This window comes from Pungitius pungitius, chromosome 1 (assembly GCF_949316345.1).
Source record: "Pungitius pungitius chromosome 1, fPunPun2.1, whole genome shotgun sequence".
Taxonomy (NCBI): domain Eukaryota; kingdom Metazoa; phylum Chordata; class Actinopteri; order Perciformes; family Gasterosteidae; genus Pungitius; species Pungitius pungitius.
In genome coordinates this window covers 32,889,352-32,910,764 of record NC_084900.1, presented here as the reverse complement: position 1 = coordinate 32,910,764, position 21,413 = coordinate 32,889,352, and the positions used below count along the sequence as shown (strand labels likewise).

Here is a 21,413-nt window from a genome sequence, read left to right as displayed (position 1 = left end):
AAAAAAACTCCAAATTCCAGTTTACACGAGCTTCAGCTTTGACAGGTTCCCAACTCCAACGTGAGAGCTTTGAGAGTTTTGCTCCCTCTGTAAAGCATAGACCGATTTTTGACACAGGATCTTTTGGCACTTGTTCCAACCAAACCCACGGAGCTAGACTTCCTGTTGCCTGTGTGAGGACACGTGGCGTCATCAGCCAACACCTAAACTGGCCAACTAGAGCTGGCATGACTCATTGGCACTTGATCAAATCAAAGATGGCAATAGCATGCATGCAAAGTACACATAATATCTATCAAGTTCCCAAAGAGACACACTGTGGTTATATAAAAGAGAGTTGGGGGGGGGGGGGTCGTCTGTAAGCTCCGCGGCGTATGAGCAGCGACGGCCACAACGCAGACGGTACACACTCCCCACTTGGGGGAAAGTGATTTCAGGAAAGCAAAGTGGGGAAGCAGCTGGATGGGCCGGGGGGAGGGGCGGGTCGTGGGGGGGGGGGTTGGGGACGGGGCGGTCGAATGGAGCTGTTCACTTGACGAGCTACTGCAAATGTCTGCGGAGCTCAGTTCAACTGAGCCCCTTTCTGTTCGCCAAACTCAAAAAAACAGAGTTACAAACCAACCGAAAACATTTGTACATTCACATACACGGATTGGCCAGTATCAGCCGCTAAATACACAGAGATGACCTCGCTGCTGAAAAGAAGCCATCAGATGGATGCTGATTCAAGGTCCTCCCCTGAATGCACCCCAGACTTCACCCTCGGGTCCAGGTGCAAAAGCATGCCGGCTGGATTGTGACCACCACGGGCGGAGGTCCGCCGACTCTCCGATGACCAGCACAGGTCTCATGGTTTCCTGTACACCTTTGATTGGATTAAAATGCAGATGGTTTTGTCCGAGTCACGTGAAGCATCGGTCCAAGGAAGGAAGGAGAAGAAGACATTGGAACGCTGCACTTCGCCGACGCGTTGTTGCACTCTTAATGTCTTTCTACAACAACGCATATGGGATCCCGGGTGTATTTTTTTTAAACTGCAACTGATAATATTCAAATGTACAAGTACAAAAATAAAATCTGAGAAAATCTGAATGCAAACTCAGCTGTCCTACATGAGATCTGCTCCTCGCCGTTGTTTTTGTTTTTTTTTCCAAACTCAAATGTGAGTTTCTCACTGGCTGGGGAATACATTTGTTCCTCCATTTGTTCCCCGGTCTTGCAGGAGTCGTTCTCAGTACGACACAAACACACACACTCAAGCCCGCGCGCACACACAACATACAGTTTCCTGTCAAACTGAGAAAAAAAAAAAAGAGAAAGCAAAACATAAGCCATGTTGTTGCCTTCTCTACTCAGGCCATTATCAGCTCCAGCTGCAGGGGCTTCTCTCTCAGTCTGCTGGAGCTGTGATGGAAGGAGGTGGGAGGCTTGCAAACTAAAGCAGGTGCGTGGCCGTCCCAGGTCCCAGGTCCCACAATGAGCGGTAAGTCATTCGATTAGTCTCTCTCTCGCGTCCTCTCTCTCACTTTGAGTGGCGGTCGCTCTCAGCTCTCGAGGGACATGGCAGAGATGAGCTGCTCCACCTTGTAGGACAACCTCTGTTTCCTCGCCTGTTCGTCCTGCTCCAGCGCTGCTGTGATCTGTGGAGGAGATACGAGGACCGTCAACTCCCCGCCATGAACTACAACCACCGTCTCGCTGTCGTTCGCCTCGGCCAACCAGTCAAGTCCCAATATGCATCCACATCCTATTAGGCAGTTCCATGATTACCATATAAATTGGCAAAAACATGTTTTTTGAGGTCACTGTGACCTTTGAACAACAACACCCTTGGGTCCAAGTGGACGTGTGTGCCAAATTTAAAGACAATCGAGACGTCACCTGAATGGGAACGACGGACAACCGCCGAAAAACACGCGTCCTCGCCACTGCGGGAACACTGCGGGGGGGGCGAGGGGCAGGACAGCCCAATACCATCAGGCCTCCAGCCCCGGACACACAGTAATAGATAATATATGGAAAAAATATGTCTACAACATCCCAGCTGATTGTCTTTAAGAGACAAACGTGGGTTTCAGAGAGGCCCTGTTCCTTCTGCATAGGAAAGTGACATGAAAGAGAAGAGATGAATTACATCACTGCCTTTGGCAACATGGAGTATTTGTGTATTAGCCTTTGCCGTTTTATCTTCTGAGCCCATTTCTTGTATATTTGGCATTTGTCAAGTGCGGTTCAAACGGAATTCAGACAGGCTCTCTGTCTCTTTGTCCTCTCATCTAGTGTCTGCCTCGTCAGGATGAATCCATGGCAGAGTGGCAGTGGCAGGTATTGATATCTGTGTCCAAGTGCCGGAGCTTTTATTTCCAAATATGGTTTATAGTTTGCTGCCCGAAAATCCATTTCAAAAGAAACTACACTAGACTATAATGCGGTGTTTTGCTCAATGATTCATGATCCAAACAAAATTATGAATTTAATTTGAAATATTCTGAGGTAGGAGATTAATAATAAATGAATGTGGGAGAAAAACTGTCACCAGTAATGTCCCATTTATTGATGTTAAAACACAAAATTAACCACGGAATTATTATTTGTCTGTACTCCGGGTGATTCAGAGCGTCCGGGCCCAAACGCCATCACTGTTTCCATCTCACTGATAGAATATCTGAATAAACACAAGCATTTTGCACACAGTTCCACGCCATCTTTTTGGTTGACACATGGGACCTCAATCAGTCAGAACCGCACTTTCAGTTTTCAGACATTTCTTTTTGGTGGGTCAGTAGTTCCGCCCCCTGGTGTGCAGTAAAAGTGGACTTGGCTGCTCGTTGTCTGGAAAACATGTTAACAATATTCTAATGCCCTTTTTCTTTCTTTGTTGCATAGCCTGGCAAACCCTTGCTCGCTGGCAGCCCGGTTACAGCACCCCGCGCTTGGGCAGGACGCCGACCGTCTTCCACTCATCTGCTTAAGTGCTCTTAAAGGCTGGAAAGCTACAGGAAGCGTGTTTCCTCCTCATAGGGACCGATAGCAATCTATTATTAATCTGTGGTACTGTATGCAGGTGCAGCTCTCTCTGCCGTCTCCCCAATCCATTTAAGCAGGCTGCAGGTGTGGTTGGAATGAAGTGCCGTTAATGCGAGGTGAGGTTTTTAGACACTGCAGACACTGCAGGATTGATGGGGTGCATGTGTGCAGAGTGCATGTGTGCACAATGAGAGGGAGCTTTGCGTATGTCTCGGCGGCTACAACTGCAGCCGCAGCAAAAGTGGATGTGTGAGATTCATGGAGAGCAAAAGAGAAGCTGACTTGATAATAGGTAAGAAGTAATGGAAAGTACAGGAAGGACGGACAGAGAAAATTAGAGTGAGAAATACTGTGATCCAACACAAAGGTCAGGCAAATGCTTCCCAGAGGAGGAGCTGACATTAAGAGCAGAATGTCTCCATGAATGCAATTTCTTTCTCCTTCTTCCCTATCTGCCTCCCTTCTTTACTACACGTCCTGGGACGTGACAGTGCATGTGTGTGTGTGTGTGTGTGTGTGTGTGTGTGTGTGTGTGTGTGTGTGTACGTGCTGCCTAGGCTTAACAGATAGTGCACTCTAACTCGGCACAGACGAAAGGACGCAGCAGCACGCTGAGAGCTTGTAGACATTTGCTGTCTGCTCTGCAGATCAGACACACTGCCTTGTCGAGAGCACGTCTCTCTAGACCTCTTAGCTTTGGGGAAGTCTGCTGAAGACAAAAGGGCTGACCCCACTAACCTTCGCCAGTTATGAGCAGTCTTCCAACACCAAGGGCAACATAAACGTATATTGAAGCAAGGGGCGAATTTGCTGTGAGCCTTTTGTTCAATTTGCGCTGGCAATCTGCCTGTAATTAGCAGCTGATTTTCTAAGGCAGCAGCTCATTACGCAATCAGAGCCTTGGACAGCCCTCCAGGTAACATCTGCAAGTGAAGGTGCTCTGTGGTTCAAAGAGAGGAGGGATTTACCTGGGATTACAGGCTCAGAAAAGAAAGTTATTAATAAGAAGTACAGATTCTTTTATATAATAAAAAAATGGAGATGGATGATGTTTCAATCAAATACACAGCTAAATGTCTCAGAGTTGAATTAGGAAAAACACTTAATTATCGGTACTGCATCATACAACTGTTGTGCTTACGTTAACACGCGTGTGTGAATACATGTATGTGTGTAAGTATCACTTACCTCCTCGCTGTACTTGCTGATGTAAGAGTAAATCTCATTGAGAGCGCTGAGCATGTTAAACTCTGTGGAGTGCAGTCTGGCCTGTTCCGCCAAATAGGCATTCATGTCCTGGTCACTGATGGCTGGCAGCCGGTTAATGTCAGCGTAGTACCTGAGGACGCAGACGAGGGGCAACACTTGGTATCACTCGCAGGCACTCACTCAGTCAATGTTAAATTATATATCGAGTCAGACTTTTCAGCTAGAATATTACTTTCCAAACAATGGACGTCCATGAATCAATTACTGCAAATCCCCCCGCATTTTATTCTAAGAGGATACAAAAAGATTTGTGACATAGAGATGTATAAAGCTTTTACCTCTCTACCCAGCTCTTGTAATTGGGGATATCTTTAGCGTAGAGCAGCTTATTCGATGGAGAGTCTTTGCCCAGGCGGTGCTCTGAAGTGGAGCAAGAATCCATAAAGGTCTGCGCTACTACAGACAGACAGGCGTCCGTGATGCTGCTCTTGTGGATATCAAACACAAACTGCGGGTTCTTAATCACGTTCACCCAGAAACGCAATGGCAGGCTGGAAGAGAATGAGTAATAGAAGGGTGAAGTTATCTCTCAATGAGAAAAATAATTGATTCCGCCCATACTTTATAAAACAAGTGTCCCTCACCAGTTGCTTTTCCACGTGTGACGTACATCCGTGTCATGTATGCCATGTTTGTCTGCCTGCTCATCCAGGAAGTCAAACATGTATTTGATGGCGAGCGGCAGAGTGCTCCCTCGGTGGACTGTACTGAACAACGTCTCAAACAGATCGTCGACAAATTTTTGTAAAGTACCCTTGAAAAAAAAAAGAAAAAAAAAAAGAGAGTAGACAAAAAATGAGCAATATGTAAAGCAGCCAGAAGGCAATAATGTCAAGAACAACCTGAAGGAGATACGGGACATGTCGACGTGGGGGGAGCCGTTTCTTACCTTGGTAGCCAGCAGCCTGGTCAGATAAATCTCAGAGACCATCTTGCTACCGCGGTCTCCTTCCTTCTGGTCTCCGTGCTCGTGGTTCTTCACCAAGTGCCACACCTTCACGCCACTCTCTAGATCCGGGGTTATCATGGGGGCCCGTGAGCGGAGGCTGTCGGGACTCCCTGTGTAGCGGAATGAAGAGTCTGACCAGGGACAAAAAAAAACAGATTAAGAGTTGTCAGTAATCCTTAATGACGCAGCCTCGCCCTTATTGCCTCGTTTGTAAGTCATTACAAAGCAGAATGTTTTCCGCCTCTGCTGGAAAGGTCTTTACTCACTGAGCATGGGATGAATAAACAGGACAAAAAAAGTGGAATACATGGCTGCAAATAGTTTGCATCAGACAATACAAAAAGGCAGGATGGTGTAAACATTACATTCTGTGCAAAAGTACTTCAAACTATTTGAAACAACATACTGACGTGCAGAATGTTTGCATAAAAAGGACTTAAGCCGTGGTGTAGAGGAAACAAAGTAATGAACGGGAGGGATGGCTAGCGGTCTTCTTGAAACGGATATCCTAGATGGCCTCACCGCACATTTATCTTCATCCTACGTACGCTGTTCAGCCAGGAGGTATTGACACATTGATAAATATATAAACTTCTCCTGCAACGGTCATGAATAATTAGATACTTGTTTGCTTTTAAGGTTTCCCCCCCCCCCCCCCCCCTTTCTAAACTCACACCCGTGATTGGCCCTTTACCGCCACGCTGCTCCGACGTAATGTTGAAAACGTCCCTCTCAAACACGCTGACGCCCTTCTCCGCCCTCCTCCGCCCTCCCCCGCCCTGCACCCCATCCTTGCCATGTTGCTTTCAGTTCCCCCAATTAGCCGGATTCTCCTCCCGTCGGCCGGCTCTCTGGAGCTTCAGGATCTGAGGATCTCAACGAGGCTCTGACCCGGCTTCAAAGGCCAAGCCCCAACAACAAAGCTTTTTTTTTGCTGCCGATACAGCCGCTTAAACCTTTCAGATAAGACCCGACCTGCCTCTGCAGTGGTCGCCAGGGACCAGGGGCCTGAGTTAGGAGGGTGGAATATATGTGCCTGTGTGCAGGGTAGATTGAGGTCCCAAATCCCATCTTAATCCAGTCACTGGCTTTTACTGTTCTGGTATTTCCTCTCCCCCCCCCAACCTTCTGGCAGCCCCCACCTCCTCTCCCACCTCTCGATGCACTAAGCAGCGGAGGGCTGCCCACTTCTGCTGCAGCTCCTGGACAGTCGGGGAACGTGTTGTGGCTGATTTGAATGCTCGACGAAGGGGAGGTGGGACCGGGGGCTTTAAATTGAGTCAAGATGCTAAGTGTTGAACGTGAAATTGGTATGAATCCATCAGCAGGTGTCGAGGTGCAGCTGTGCCTGCTGTGCCAATCCATGATTGATGAGGGACGGGCAGGCGCCAGCGGAGCCTCTGCTTTCCACACCGTGCACGTCCAACTCCAGTTGATTGAGCACTCGCACACACAAAGTAAAAAATAAGAAACGGACGCCTCTCAGCAGCCACCAGGCGCAGCAGCTCATTGCAATTTCATAATGGATTAAAATATCCCTTGTGACTGAGGCCTTGGTTACACCTGCATTTCAATGTGACTTTTGTGTCCGGATGCGTCATTTCGGAACTCGTCTGTGTCGGCATTTGTGTGTCCACGGTGGAAAATCATGACCTGATCAGATAGTGATTTTTCTATAAATTCTTAAAAGTAAAAGTCCCCTTGTTATTATTACTGCTTATTCTTCCTCCCTGTAGTAGAATAGCTGCTAACAAGCTCTGTTTATTTGGTGATAAATACACTCAGTTGCAACATTTTTTTTTTTTATTTCTATAGATTACTCTTCCTTTCTTGCAATATCTGTAGACTTGTTTTATGCAAGAATAGCTGCTAAACACAAACGCCTCCAAATGAATCACATAAGAGTCTTCCATTATTCTGCTTTCCAAGAGTGTGAAAGAGCAAAAGCTTTTGCTCCAGAGGTGAAGAACTCCTGTGTAGGGGATGATGCATCTCCGGATGATAAAAGCCGCATTGAAGTGGATTGTGTAAACATGGCTTGTGGTTTTTGAGAGTAATGACGTGGGTGCAAAGCGCCAGAAGCAGAGGGCCTATTAAGATCTTATATTTATAGAAATACATGATGCAGATTGCAGGGTTCTTCCCCGTTACATCGGTAGTTCATATCCTTTACATAATAAGGCCCTGTTTGTCCATCTGTTCATAAGAGAGCAACGCAATGTAATGTTGGACCTCAGGTCCTCATCAATAACCGTCATTCCATCACATTTTTAAAACACATGACGGATCCACAAAGGATCCACAGGTAAACAGACCTAAATAACACCTGTAATTGCTCGGAAGGATTAGCTGTGCTTTCTGGGTTGAAGGCGGTGCTCACGTTCCATCTCCCATCCGGATCATTTTCCAAACAGTTCTTTCCGTTAACACAGAATAATTAGCAATCACAAGTTGCCTCGTGTGGCTGTGAGTGTCTGGCATGGGATCAACTTTTGCTCTCAGCAGCACAAAGTCCTGAACAGAATGCTATCCACATTATAGTAATATCAAGCCTTTTAAAAACAAACGATTGGCTATGTCTCTACTTCTCTCCTCCGCTTGTACTCATTTTCTCTCTAGTCTCTCCATCACTGTAACATCCAACAGAGCTTGGCCCGGAACTGCAAAACAAGCTGCAGCGCACACACAGTTGGAGATGGGGAAAAAGGCTGCAAAAAACTGAACAAGCCCCTTTGCAGCAAAAAGAAAAGCTGCTGCAAACAGAGCGGACCACGTCTCTGTGGAGATTGGGTTTGGCTTTTCATGTCTGAAACAACTAATATCAAAACATTCTGATGTGTAAGTCAGGCCACAAGATCAAATGACATTTGCGTGGAATTAACGGTGGAATTACATTTTGCAGTGAGTCTGGTATACGTCACAATGAGGGTATTTAAAGAGCAATCTGGTCCACTGACTCACCATATCTGCTGATGGAGGAGCGGGATATGCTGGCTGAGGAAGGGATGTTGTATGATGAGGTCTGTTTTGGCACCAAAGCCACGACGCAGCGGTCTGACACCTGTGTGAGGAGACACACGAAACATTCAAATCAGCTGGTGTCATGCCACTGTCTCTCCCATTTTAATTCAAACTCAATAATTACGGCTTTTTCCCTGGAAAAATGTCATGGTAAAAGGTAGATTACATGAAGGAATGTAACGCCCTTAGTGAACAAACCCGTAAACAAAACACCCCGCCCCCCCTTCTCATTCCTTCCCGTCATATCGCTGCAGCCTGCTGTTCTCTACCACACGCCCGTGGCTTTCCTTCAGCAGAGTGCTCTGGCTACATGATGGCGGTACTCAACATGACTGTCATTGTCATCCCCTTCACAAACACCAGAGACATGATGTAAGCTTTGGAAAAGGGATAAGACGCTAAGAAGGAGAGAAGGAGAGAGCGCGTGAAAAGGGAGAGAGACTGTCAGAAAAGGGAGAAAAAGCGAAATACTGAATGTCACATCTCGTGTACACTTGGCGCCCCTTAAAGAAAATGGGGTACGCCGGTTTAATAAGAGCATTAGAGCAGCACGCAGGCAGAGTCAAAGTGAGAGAAGAACAGAAGCAGCTCTGTAAAAGAAGGCGTCTCATGGACAATAGAGCGACACTGGGCTCTGTATTTACAAGAGGCTCTTGGCCCTGTGTGATGAACTGAGAGAAAGATCATCTTTTAAAACGTTTTTTATTCCAAACTGAGATATGTCATGAATCGAACAGGGCAATCAATTGTTAATGAGATTGCAGTTTGGCAATAATTCATTTTTTTGAATGAAAAACAATGAGAGGGAGAACCGTGCTGACCACTGTGCAGGTACAAAAAAGATAGTCGCTCACTCTAAATTAAATATAATAAACCACCACAGCCATATTCTAGAAAATTATAAAACAAGGCAGACACAAAAGCTTTTTTCTTCTTGAAGCCAAAACAACAAACAGCTTGTTGGCTGGCATTTACAGCTCACCCCGAGGAAGGATTTCTGCTTCAGACCTACCGAAGAAATAAAACCGACGAGCCTCCAGTTAAGATCTAAACAAAAGGCAAATGCCAAGCTCCAAAATGAATACTTCAAAGAATCTTTAGAAAGACTGAAATGTTTTCTGTTCACGTGCTTTAGGGAGAATGGGCTTCTTCTCTTCCCATCCCTGGCTGGAGAATAAGCCAGTGGATGTTGGGATGTACGGAGTCCTTTCTTTGCTCTGCAAACCCAATCCTCCAGCCCTTCCAAACTGATCTCGCCTGCACTATTAGTTGGAGTTGCCATCTGGCCTCTGCTGTCCTCGCAGGAGAGACACTTGACACTGGAAATGAAATCTGAAGGAATCCTCTTTAAAGATGCAACTCTGGCTTCCTGGCTTCTAGGGCGGGGGGGGGGGTGAAAAATGTTCTTTCTAACCCCGACCCTTTACCCACAACCGGCATCTTTGACCCTTCAATCGCTCACCTCGCCTACTTCTCATTGGTCTTTTCCTACGCCTAATTATTAAAGGCACCTCCATACTACGGCTCCTCTAGATTGATGATGCAAAGACTACCTCTGAAACACCAACAGTGTAGACTTCAAGTGGAGGCTTAACTACTATTCATGTGATCTATTTTCACCGGGGAGGATGAAATAGCTTCTCTGACCCCCCCCCCCACCCTTATGCTTTCCTCCATCTCTTTCTCTGCATTTTTTTCAAGGCTGACGGAGAGGATACAGCAGAGATGGGTCCCTGTGATAGAGTAAATGATTGAAGGCTTGCAGATTCGCCCTTCAGGGATAATCCAGTGTGGGGCTGATAGTGGGTGGGTGCGATAAGGGTTGTGGGGCCCTGCCTGTGATAAGGCCTTCCATTAGACGACCAGACAGCACAGTGTGGTCAGCCTCTATCTTTCTTTTCGGAGCCCCCCCCACGCGGACCGCAGACCTGGCCCAAGCGCGATCCCCCTCAGTGTCCCATCTCAGCTGGACACGTGCCCCGAGATTATGATGCGTATCACACCTGTGCACCCTGTAGCAGCCTGTGCGTACGTGCCCATCCGGTCAGTAGAGATGACATTTGAGATGGGCCGTTATTTACTCGCATTGGTGATTCTTCCTTAAAGAGAATGGCCAATCTGCGGGCAGATTAAAACCAATCAAATTAAATTAATGAAAAGGTTTTTTACAAATACTACCGTTGTTGCCATTGTGGAAATGACTTGGCGCAGCAAAGCAACAGTGCAGGATTGATCCAATATGTCCCTCCGTTTCACACTATTCCACAAACATTCACTCAATAATCCTCCTTCTAAAAGCCTGCAGGAAAGAGTCCGCAACACACTGGTACTAGTAAAGATTTTTGCACTTCCCATTCCCTGGAATGTGGCAAACACATACTTAAGAGGTTATGACATTTTGCAACAAACAAAATACCGATCTTAAGCGGTTGCTAACTGGTGGTATAATGAGCCTACCACTCCACCTTTCGCTTCGTGGCGGCTACATAGAGTCTTGCGGCCATGGTGTAACGTTAGTTTGTTTGTAGGCTACGTCATCGCTGCAGCACTGCATTACCACCTGCCCAGGATTTTGTTTTAGATTCACATTGGGGAACAGTGGGCAGAGACAGATTAGCAAACAGCGATGTGGTAGTATCCGTTGTGTCTGGCGCTGTTGAAAATAGCCCAAAAAGGCCCCAAGTGATGCCTGCAAGGTGGGTAACCGGATCTAGCTGGCAGCCTCTCCTGGTGTGGTCATCAGTGTCTGCTCTCCCTGTTCCTTTACCGCAGAGAAGAGGACGGACAGAGGTCACCAGGCAGCAGGGGAGGGAAGTTTCCAAACTGACTTTCTTTTTTGACGCAGTGTCAGCCAAAGTGAGCGAGGGTGCAGCCTTTGCACAGCTAACACTTATTTGGAATAATATTCCAGAACAAAAAACACACACACACACACACTGCCCAAGTATCCCTGCAGATAGATGTGACAAACAAAGATGAATATGCTGGTAAAGCAACAATCAACCGCTCATAAATCAGCACTGTCAAACATCATCAACGTAATTACTCTCGCATTGCCCGGTGAATAGCATGAATCATCATGAAATAACATAATAATTGAGGCTCTGGTATCCGCGGGAACTGACGAAAGCTGTCCAGCAGGAGCTAGGTTCCACGGTGACAGAGACGGGGAAGGTGGAAAAGAAAGAAGGTGTGATGAAACACTTTCCTTTGATGAAGGGGGAAGATTAAACAACAAAAAGATCAAAATCGCCATCAGCCAAAAATTCTCCAATCTCTGTAGTCTTTTATCTCATCTTCTGTATATGTCTGTGTGTAAGCATGCGCATGTGTGTTTGACCATTCCCTTTGTGCATATCTGAGTGTGCTTCTATGTGCTTCCCACATCTGTGTCTATGCACAAAGATTATAAAAGCACAGAAATAGTGAGGGTGGGGTGGGGTGAGTTTAGTACCCTGACTGTGAACGCCAAGGAGTTGAATAAATACAGAATAAAGATTTTGAACTCTTTTTAAATCTGTGCATTCATGTTTTTAATTTTGGTATAATAGGGAGCCGCGAAGGTGTGCATTTCCATATCCAGGTTATGTAAACCATAATTTCCCGTGTGGCAGGGTAAATACCTGCTGGGGTTTCCTGGGAGGCTGAGAGTCCTGTGAATTGTATCATCTGGACCCTGTTTCTATTCTATGGGAGAATTAAGTCATGCTTATTTTAGACCCTCTTTCAATACCTCCTCTTTACCTTTTCCAATTCTTTTTCTCTTCAAGCTTTTCCCTCACTCTGTGGCTTAATGAGCTCTGCTCTCTTGCTGTGATAAGCAGCCAGATGTTCTGTCGCAACTGCAAATGCTTGCACTCGAGCCCAAAAAAAAAAACACCAGCCCACACGTTGCTGGCCGTTGCCAGCACATCAAAACTGTAACACCACACAGGTGCCTCTGTTGTCCAATCAGACGCTCATCCCTCCTGCAACCAAGTGTCCTCGTCCTCAGTGCTCCCTCCCTTCTTCTCTCGTTCCCACATTGCCCCCCCCCCCCGCCCCCCCCAGGCATCCCCTCTGAAGACGCACCATGTCGGGCCTCATGTTCTCCGCAGCAAGCCTCAGATGCGCGATCAATAGGAGTCTTTAGATCTGCTATTGAGCGAACGAATAAGGGAAGCGGCGACACACACGTTACCGTGTTCCCCCCCCCCCCCGTAGCATCTCCCTTGGCTAACGATGGCAGACAGACTGCGACGCGAAGGGATCGCTAAAAAACAACAACAACAACAACAGCAGAGAAGCACACCACGGGTGGAACATACTGCTGAGACCAGAGAAGAGCAGCAGTAGGAAATGAAGGCAAAAAGAATTACACGTCAGTGGGCGAGAAGGGAAGCTTGTTTTGGCGGTGGAGGAAAGCCGAAAACTTTTGTAGAGGGGGTGGAGACAATGAGGGCGAGGACAGAAAGGGGAGCGACATGGGAGGGAAGACAAAGGTGAAGGAAGCAGCAGCATGGTGCCAAGTCCTTGGTGAAGGACACTATGACGTGTCCCTTTTTTTTAATGACTCCTACATCTGTTAAATTATTCTGCTAACTCGGCCGGGGCAGTAGTTGAGAATGACCCCCCCTCCCCTCGCCATGAGGGCCCGAGCCTTACTAGACCTCGTCCCGATGTTCTTAACCCTATATGGAGCTGCACTCCTTGGCACCTTGGCCCAAGTGTCCAACCCCAGCTTCTCCCAGCCAGCAGCTGAAACTCAACCCCGGCCTCTGCCCTCGACCAGGTAGCCCAGGACCGAGCCTCATTTAGTCCTCAAGCAGATGGTCCCCCCCCCTGGTTGACTAATGAGAGCTGGCCGAGCGTGTGCTGCGAAAGATTCATGACCCGCTGAGGGGGCTGCCTTCTCATTCTGCCCTGCCTGTTCTTTTTTTTATTCCTCTTTAAATATCTCAATCCAGCTTTCTATAACTCCCTGCTGCTACGGCGTTTTTTTCCGTTTAGAACCTCGACCGGCCTAAAATTCTTAAATTAACTTTTGCCCCCCTTTAGCCATTCACTCGCCTCTCCGTTAAACAGGGGGAAACAGGTTAGCCCGTAAATTGCAAATCTATCTACGTTCTACCTCGGGAAAAGACGGAAGCAGAAAGCCACAGCAGATCTAAGTGTTGCCAGCGTAGGAGTCAATGGGGAGAGAGAGAGAGAGCGAGAGACACTGTCCTCGTGACTGGAGCTAGCAGCTTCCTCTCTCCAGGGAGGAGGGAGAAGAGTCAGCTGAGATGCTGAGAGTTCATCTCGTCTGCCACCTGTACAGTAATTGTCCTCCACTCTGTCACTCGGATTACAACGAGGCAGGGACATGCAAATGAGGAGCTGAAAATTGGCTGTCTAAAAGTCAAGAGCGGGAATGCATCAAAGTTTGGCAAGGTATGTGGAATAATATCAGAGTAACGGCGGAAGTTGAACTAAAGTTAACTTGAGGTTTGAGAGTTAATTAAGGACACAAATATCATACTAAAGCCTCTGTGTACAGGATATTTACCTGATAGTGCATCAGAGTGTTGAGCCTCTTCCAGTCATTTTCTATCTTGGTGGTGATGTCTTCATCCTGTAACACCACGCGAGCCATTCGCCCCTGGCGCCACTCTGAGGACACAAACACAATCTAAATTATACACAGGGGCCTCTGCGAACGACATGTAGTAGTTGTCGTTTTTTTTTTCCAGCAGAGGCTTTTTAAACATGTACAACTTTAAACCACCGCGTGCCCCGAGATGCACATCTGCTGTGAACGAGCATGCGGTTCATACTTTTGTGTGTGCAGCATTTAGTGCCTTTGGAACCAGTTTAACCTCGCGAGCGTCCTGAAATAAACTTACGTTCTCACATTCTGCTAAACAAACTCTTTAAACACTTCTCTTTCAAACCTCGTTCACCTTTCAGGCTACATGAGTCCCAAAGAGAGCTCTCTTCACACAGTTGATATCAGCAGTTCTCCCGAGGCTCCCGGGAAGCATACTCCTCTCGCAGACTTGGATTGACACGCATCTTAATTAAACATCACACAAAAACCATTTCAAGATGTATATGCAGGCAGCGAGCACGCCTTAATTGGTACTTGTCTCGTGGAAACGGCGCGCTATTAGCATAAGCCACAGTCGGCACGTCAGGGTCAGAAAGAAAGAAGAGTGGAGCAGGCGAGAAAGGATGAAAACGCTATCTATGAGAAAATCAGTGCCTTTGAAAAGGAGAAAATTGGAAGCGGGGAAAGCAGGTGGAGGCTATAAGTAGCTCTGGTGGAGGGCAGTGGCTGGCGGTTTGTTGCGGGTTAATAGAAGTAAGCTTAGCGGAAGTTCAGTCAGCATGACTTTCTTTACAATCCTTTTTTTATTCACTATTTTTTATATCTCAGTCCCCCCTCTCTACCTGTAATTACTCAGATGATTTTGGGCGTTCACCTTAAGTCAACTTCCACGGTTTCCTCTAGCCAATCACATCATTGCTGTGAAAATGTTCTTCTCTCTGCTGCCGTCAATCGTCCTTTCAGCGATTCCCTTTATCACCACCACCAGTGTCTGGACTCCAGGGGGATTATATTTTATCCAACCGAAACATCACTAGGCTTCTATTATACTCCTTCAGGATGAAGCCCAATCACAAAGGACCTTTGCACTATTATTTCTTGTGCATGTGTAATAAATTATTGTTCATTCTAAGGAAGTCTGTCCTGATTGAAAGTATGAACCGCATTCATAATTTCGCTGGTAACCGTGTTATTAAAGCAATAAGGTACTTGAGGCAGTACTTTATCTTCAATAATGTAACAGTTCGAGGGTGTAGTTAGGCCCGACGAGCAGCGGAGGGCCGGCAACCCTCGAACATTATTGGACGATAAAGTACAGCCTCTCGTACCTTATTGCTTTAATAAACTCCTAGATAAAAAAAAATGTTCAGTGTTAAAAATGTGTGATTTTAAAGAATATGATTGTGCAGGGAAACAACAATATTATGTTAATTCATGGTTCATGAATTTAAATTTGTTTGTTTGTTTGTTGAATTTTCTTTATTTGAGAATGTTTATGTCAAGCCTGTAGTATCAGCCCAAGTGATCAATATTTAGTGTGCTAATATGCCACAAAGTGTGTGTGTGTGTGGGGGGGGGGGCGGTCTTTTTTTTATCTCAAACCATGTGAAGAGAGACACAATCAGGGGCGGACAGGCGAGTATGGAAGTGGAGGGTGGAGCCCGGATTGAGTCCGTCGGCTCGTACCTGGGTCGGACGGACAGACACAACAGCGCGCAAGCATTCAGACGTGCGAGCGTCCATCTGTTTCGATCTGCTGCGTCTTACTGGCACTACCGGGCGGCGCCTGCAGCCAGACGCAGGGGCACGGCGCACACTGTCAGTCAGCTTGATAGGAGGCCTGGCAGCAGCACACCGGAGCTGGCTGGCTGGCTGGGTTGCTGGAACACAGCTTTTATCACACTAATTCACTGATAATCTGTACACACGGCTGGGTTTTCTCCCACTGATACATTCATCTACGGGTGTGAAGTACTTTAAACCTGCCAACTGCATCTGCGAACGTCCGCCCGCGTGTGTCTGCGTGTGCGGGCGTTTTGCGAGTCTGTGTGTGTGTGTGTGTGTGTGTGTGTGTGTGTGTGCGACTGTGCGTGTGTCGTACCAAGGTCCATGTCGACGGCGCGCGGCCGCTGAGAGTAGGGCATGTTCTTGTAAACCGCGTCCAGTATCTTCTCCTTCACTTGGGTGATGGTGTCGCAGTTGAGCACCTTGACCGGAATCTCTGGACTGTTCTCATTGTCCGGGTTCACACAATTCAGGGTCTGGATTGTAACGAGGGGGGAGAAGGGGAGCGTGAATAAGAAAGAAAAGTCACAGAAGGAAGTGAGGGTGCACAGGAAAGCGTCCTCTTACTGCCTGGCTTTAGCTCCAGCTTGAGGCTTCCCCCTCATTAGAGTCTCTTTGGAGCATGGCGGGAGCTATGTGAAACCATTTCCGCTCTAGCTGGCTTCCCAAATTCTAATTTCACACCTTCGGCGGGACACCAATTTCCAGCTCTGCCAGGGTATTAGCACGTAATGAGCTAAATTCCCAGTCAGAGTAATCAGAGCATTGTCATGTCGCACGCTGGCTATCGGAGTGTGTTTTCTTGAGTGCGTGTGCATGTAGCGGAGGCTGTTTGGTGTGTTCCAATCTCCTCAACCACCCACCCTCCTGTTGGAACAACACTGGGGCCAGGGGGATCATTAGCTAAACCCAACACAGAATCCAAAGCTGTGCTGTCCTGAAAATGATGTGTGGTGAATGAGATAAGACCATTTAAGTGCGTGATATTTTAGCAAAAAGGTGTGTGCATTTGTGTGTATTTCACACAGCCAAGAGCTTCCTGTACAGCGTGCGGTTCATCTCGAGGTTCTACCTGTGTGTCGGTGCATGTCTGTGAGCCTCGTGGTATGTTACCTACCAAGGTTTTGTACTCGATCTGCTGGCGGATGAGCTTGTCTTCACTGAGGGAGTAGCGGGCCTCTCCAGTGATGGCGTCGATGGGCCCCTTTTCCATCTGCTGCTTGATGGCGCAGTACAGCATGAACAGAGGCTCCCCAGCACACTCCTGTAAACAAACACACACACACACACACACACACACACACACACAACCCACAGATTCACACATGAGAATATCACAGCATAAACACACAAAAGAATCCCATGTCCAATAACACCCAAAGCAGAAATAGTAAATGTCACGTACAATCGCACTTTTTATTATTTATATACACAATTGTTTAATTAATAACATAGACAGGATAGGATGTATCTGTATGTGTCATTACTTACAAACACACACTAAATGTGTTGTTGCTTGGTGTACCAACCTTAAGGAATTTATGGAGGAGGAAGGCGAACCAGTTTGTGAGCATCTTCTCTGCAACCGACTCCGTTCTGAAATCACACATCACGTTGTTAATTATTTTTTTTTAAACCAAGAACAAAGAAAATTGAACTCAACTGTTTATCTTTAATATGCCAAAACCTTTACAAGATATTAGAGTTGAATAATTTTGGAGGTCATGTGCAAGACTTGCGCGACTCTATCCTGGCATCCCGGGTGTTTGCATCCTGCCGTTTCATTTTGCCTGTGTGCTGTCTGCCGATCTGAGGTCACAGTGAGCGAGCAGAACACAGGCGAGCGGTGGGAGAGGGCATCCGCGCGTGTGTGTGTGTGCGCAGACACGTTATAAAAAAAAAATTAAAAGCCTGTGTGATTGCGTGTCTGCGCGCCGATTCACGCACGGTTGAACACAGCGGGACGTCGGCAGCTGCGACGAGCCTCAGCTGCTGAGAGAGAGAGAAAGAGAGAGAGACGAGTGCTGTCACAGCCAGGTAACGCCTGATCACAGCCAAAACGATCTCCTCTCTTCCCTCCTCTCATGTTCCTCTCTTCCACCTCCCCGTACCTCGCCTCCCTTCCCAGTCAATCACACACGGAGCCACAGCTCGCTGCTGGGCTTGATTGGGCATGAAAACTCACGCGTGTGCAATGACCTCTCGACTGTTTCTGCCGCAGAGCACACGAGGGGACTGTGTGTGTGTGTGTGTGTGTGTGTGTGTGTAGCTCTGTTTTGGATTCTCGCTCATATCTGCAACACGAGAGAGACAGAGGGTGAATTTAGATATTAAGAAGAAGAAGGAAAACAAAGGCAGAACACCAAACAGCCGGGTGGGAATGGTTAACGAGCATGAAGCGCAGATGAGAGGGTTAGTTCTGCGCGGCTTGTGTGTGTGCGAGCAGCTGAGGTGAAGGGCAACAACAAGCTCGTCTTGTAGAAAAAGCCTATGTCCTGGCTCTTGGCACCAAAAACCAAACCGGTTTGGATCGGAATTTCATTTTTTTTCCCAGTCCCGCTTTTGGTCCACCAAGCATCAGCAGCTACAAAAACTACCAAGACAATAAGAAAGGAGCTAATGCATAACAGAATAAAGGGGAGAAAGCGAGATTGTGCACCTCACTTCTGTCGCCAATGACTACCCCCACTAATCACAGGTTAAGATCCCGTGATAAAGTGCCACACACATGGTCACTTGGCTGCAAATGATAGTTGTGGTCGTGTTGCCATTTTAACGCATTGAACAAATAAATAAGAAATTACCATCTTAATGCAGTGAGAAATTACAGCGATACTAGCGAAGTATTACGGCAGGCTGGAAGGCTTTTGTCTCCTCAGGGAGAAATAGTGCCCGGGATGATTGTACCTATCCAGTCTCTGAATGGAACTACAGAGAAATTATGACTTTTATGGAGATAATTGTGTGAAATTCGTGTTCCAGGTCTACGAGCATCGGCCTGGAGCCGAAACATAAGTCCCTGAAGGATGGTCTGAGTCAGTGGAGGTTTCATCAGCTTGATTTCAGTCAAGAGTGTCCGTCATTCTTCCTGTCTCATTAAGTGAGACAGAGTGAGCATTCCTCTCTCTCTCTCCGTCTTTTTTGCTAATACACCACCCTCCTGCAGTAGCGGGACAGTGGAGCAGAGGTTACATTTTATTTTGAATGACAGCAAGAGCTGTGATGATGTCTGCCATGGCGGGAGGCAATTCCTCTGAGAATGTGACTGCTGGCCGGTCTGCTGGCAGCTCGTCGAAAAGATGGAGAGCCGGCTGACAGCCTATTTGAAGTGCGATGTTCCAGCGGGGGAAGGGGAGCAGGGCGAGATTAGCTCCCTCAGTTTCAGCCGCGGGATGAGGGGCGTAAACATTGCTGGAGGGCTGCAGCAGAAGCCCCTGGTCATGCGCGTGTGCGTTTACGTGTGCAGCGGGTCGGCCTCCACTCTAGTGGCACACGGAGAAGGTCTCTTCCGTCACTCTGACATAAACAGTCCGTCTGGTGGGAGTATACGTGAACAGATAAAGAGATACACACAGCCACAGAATTCACAAACTGAACCTTGACAACGCAGCAAGAACCAAAAAAAAAAAAAGAACGTCCTTTGAAAACACCAGGGGCCACTACGAGTGCCTGAGGGTGTATTTCCATGCTGATATAGCTACATACATTTATTCTTTTATTGGACTGTACCCAAAATCCCTTTGTAATTGCCCTCCTTCTTTTATGAGAATTCACCTCTCTTCCCCATTCTTTCCATGCGCCCCCCTCCCAGCTTGTGTGACACTTGAGTGTGTTAGAAGTTAATGGAACCTATTAAGCATTTTTAATAAGCTCAGCAAGTCCCGAAGAAGGAAGTCAAATAAAGTCTTTTTTTTAATGTGGAGGCTTTGCTGACTCCCCCTCAATATCTTTCCTTTTGAATGTCAGAGGAGGGAGACGCACTTTGTTCTCCTCTTTCTCCATTCCTTCTTGTCCTCCTCCTCATCTGCCTCCACTTCCGCCTATCTATTAATTGAGTTTCATTAATGAACATCAGGATTTCATTATCCCACATAGTGTTGAAGAGGGGCCTCACATACCCCCACGCATTTCTGGTCTCCTAATGGCAGCTCGGTGGAGGGGTGGTGTTGGGGGGCGGCTTCATTAGCAGGCTATGGAAAGTCTTTCAATGAAACTAATGCCAAACACAATACCCCCACTCCTAATAACTCTGTACTCCATTGCTCTGCATGGGCGGAAATCTCATTACGAAAAAATGCTGAGGAGAAAAATAATACAAGATTGGAAAGTCTCAAGGTGATAGAGGCAATGTTCTGTGATTCCATTAAAAGGACGTTATAAAAGGAGCGAAGGGAACTGCGTGAAGAGCTTGAATGTTGAAGACGTAAGAAGGAGATGGAGAGCACAGAGAGGGGAGTTTGATCAAGAAGCGGTTCGCGTCTATATAGAATGTCCCGGTGTGGTGGGGAGTCATCGTCTCGCCGGAAGAACGTCAGTGATAATGGACACGCTGAAAGAGAGGCTGTGAAATGACAACAGGAACAGGAGGGAGGTTGAGACAGAGGAAACGAGCACAACAACATATTTCCTCAATGTAGCGGAATACAATCCAACACCATGAGTAGCAGCTCCAGCTCCACTCAATGGAGATTGAGGGAATCGTAAAAAAAACACTCTATCAAAGCTTAGATGTTGCTTTTAAAAAGCTTTTAGGAGAACGCGAAAAAGGTATTCCTATCAAGGCAATGAAGGAGGCAGGCATAACAAATCTTTAAATACCAAAGAGACTAGAGTTCTTTTGTGAAACACACCTCGGAGGAGCACGAGCGCACTCCTCAGGAAATCTTAACGGAGTGGGGATATTACAGCTCGGCTGCAAAAAGGCAAGCTGCCGTACATGCCAGAATTAGTTTTCAACTGGGTTGGCAGGATGGTTGGTGAAGTGAGAGCTGGCACTCAAAGGATGAGCATGATAATAGGAAAAAGAGTGCTTTCCCCTGACCAACTTCAACGGAACGTATCGCAGGCTCCTCTCTGGCGTTCAAACACATGGAGCCAATCTTTTACACTCAGCCAAGGACACGGGCCAACGTCTGCTGCGTTTATTGTAGCTTAAGTAACTTTTATGCAGTCAACTACTTCCATCCTGCTTAATATGCCAAGAGGCTTTCGACATTTTCATTCTATTATACGTGTTCTGCAATTTGGGAAATTCTCAAAAGGGTTCAGGCCCGTTGGATTTCCTTCAGTTCTGGGGGTAAACAAAGAGGATGCATTTTGGTCACTTTGTTAACCAGGTGGATGGCATCCAGACTAATAAGTGAAGAGGAATGCTATTTCAAACAGCCGTTTTATTCAATCTACCTTTAGCCCTGGAAGCTAAGTGAGAGAGCCATTTTTCTCATTACCTTTGTATCTCTCTCCTTTCTTTGTATCTCAAATGATTATTTAGTCTAAACGTGTAGCTACTGCAGACTGATATGTCAATTTAATATCACAATTCACAATGAAGTGGAGTTTGTACATTAGTACATCTTCCTCTTGTATTACATATGTGATGAACCAAGGGCGAGACGAGTGAGAGGATTACAGACATTGGGAATGTTGGAGACACACGGAGGTGGTGAGAGGCAGGCAGAGTGTTAATGCTAATCAGAGGACATGTTTACATGCAGCATCTTCAATGTGCTGGCCAGGACACTTGGAAAGCACTTTGTGGAAAGCATTCAGAACCTCCATTCAATTTGCTTAATT

At 46.9% G+C, this 21,413-nt stretch overlaps 1 protein-coding gene across 2 annotated transcripts in view; it reads right to left on the bottom strand.

The window, feature by feature from the left end:
- Positions 1-1,167: 1,167 nt before the first annotated feature.
- plxna2 (plexin A2) overlaps positions 1,168-21,413 on the bottom strand; it is a 146,797-nt gene continuing 126,551 nt past the window's right edge. For both annotated transcript variants that reach the window (XM_062565349.1, XM_037478430.2), the window contains 10 exons: positions 17,150-17,216; positions 16,738-16,884; positions 15,937-16,096; positions 13,794-13,897; positions 8,207-8,306; positions 5,186-5,376; positions 4,881-5,050; positions 4,575-4,787; positions 4,216-4,366; positions 1,168-1,640 (listed from right to left, as the gene is read on the bottom strand). In XM_062565349.1, coding sequence (XP_062421333.1) covers positions 1,545-1,640; positions 4,216-4,366; positions 4,575-4,787; positions 4,881-5,050; positions 5,186-5,376; positions 8,207-8,306; positions 13,794-13,897; positions 15,937-16,096; positions 16,738-16,884; positions 17,150-17,216 — 1,399 coding nt within the window. In that variant the 3' untranslated portion in view covers positions 1,168-1,544. The remainder of the gene's footprint in view (positions 1,641-4,215; positions 4,367-4,574; positions 4,788-4,880; positions 5,051-5,185; positions 5,377-8,206; positions 8,307-13,793; positions 13,898-15,936; positions 16,097-16,737; positions 16,885-17,149; positions 17,217-21,413) is intronic.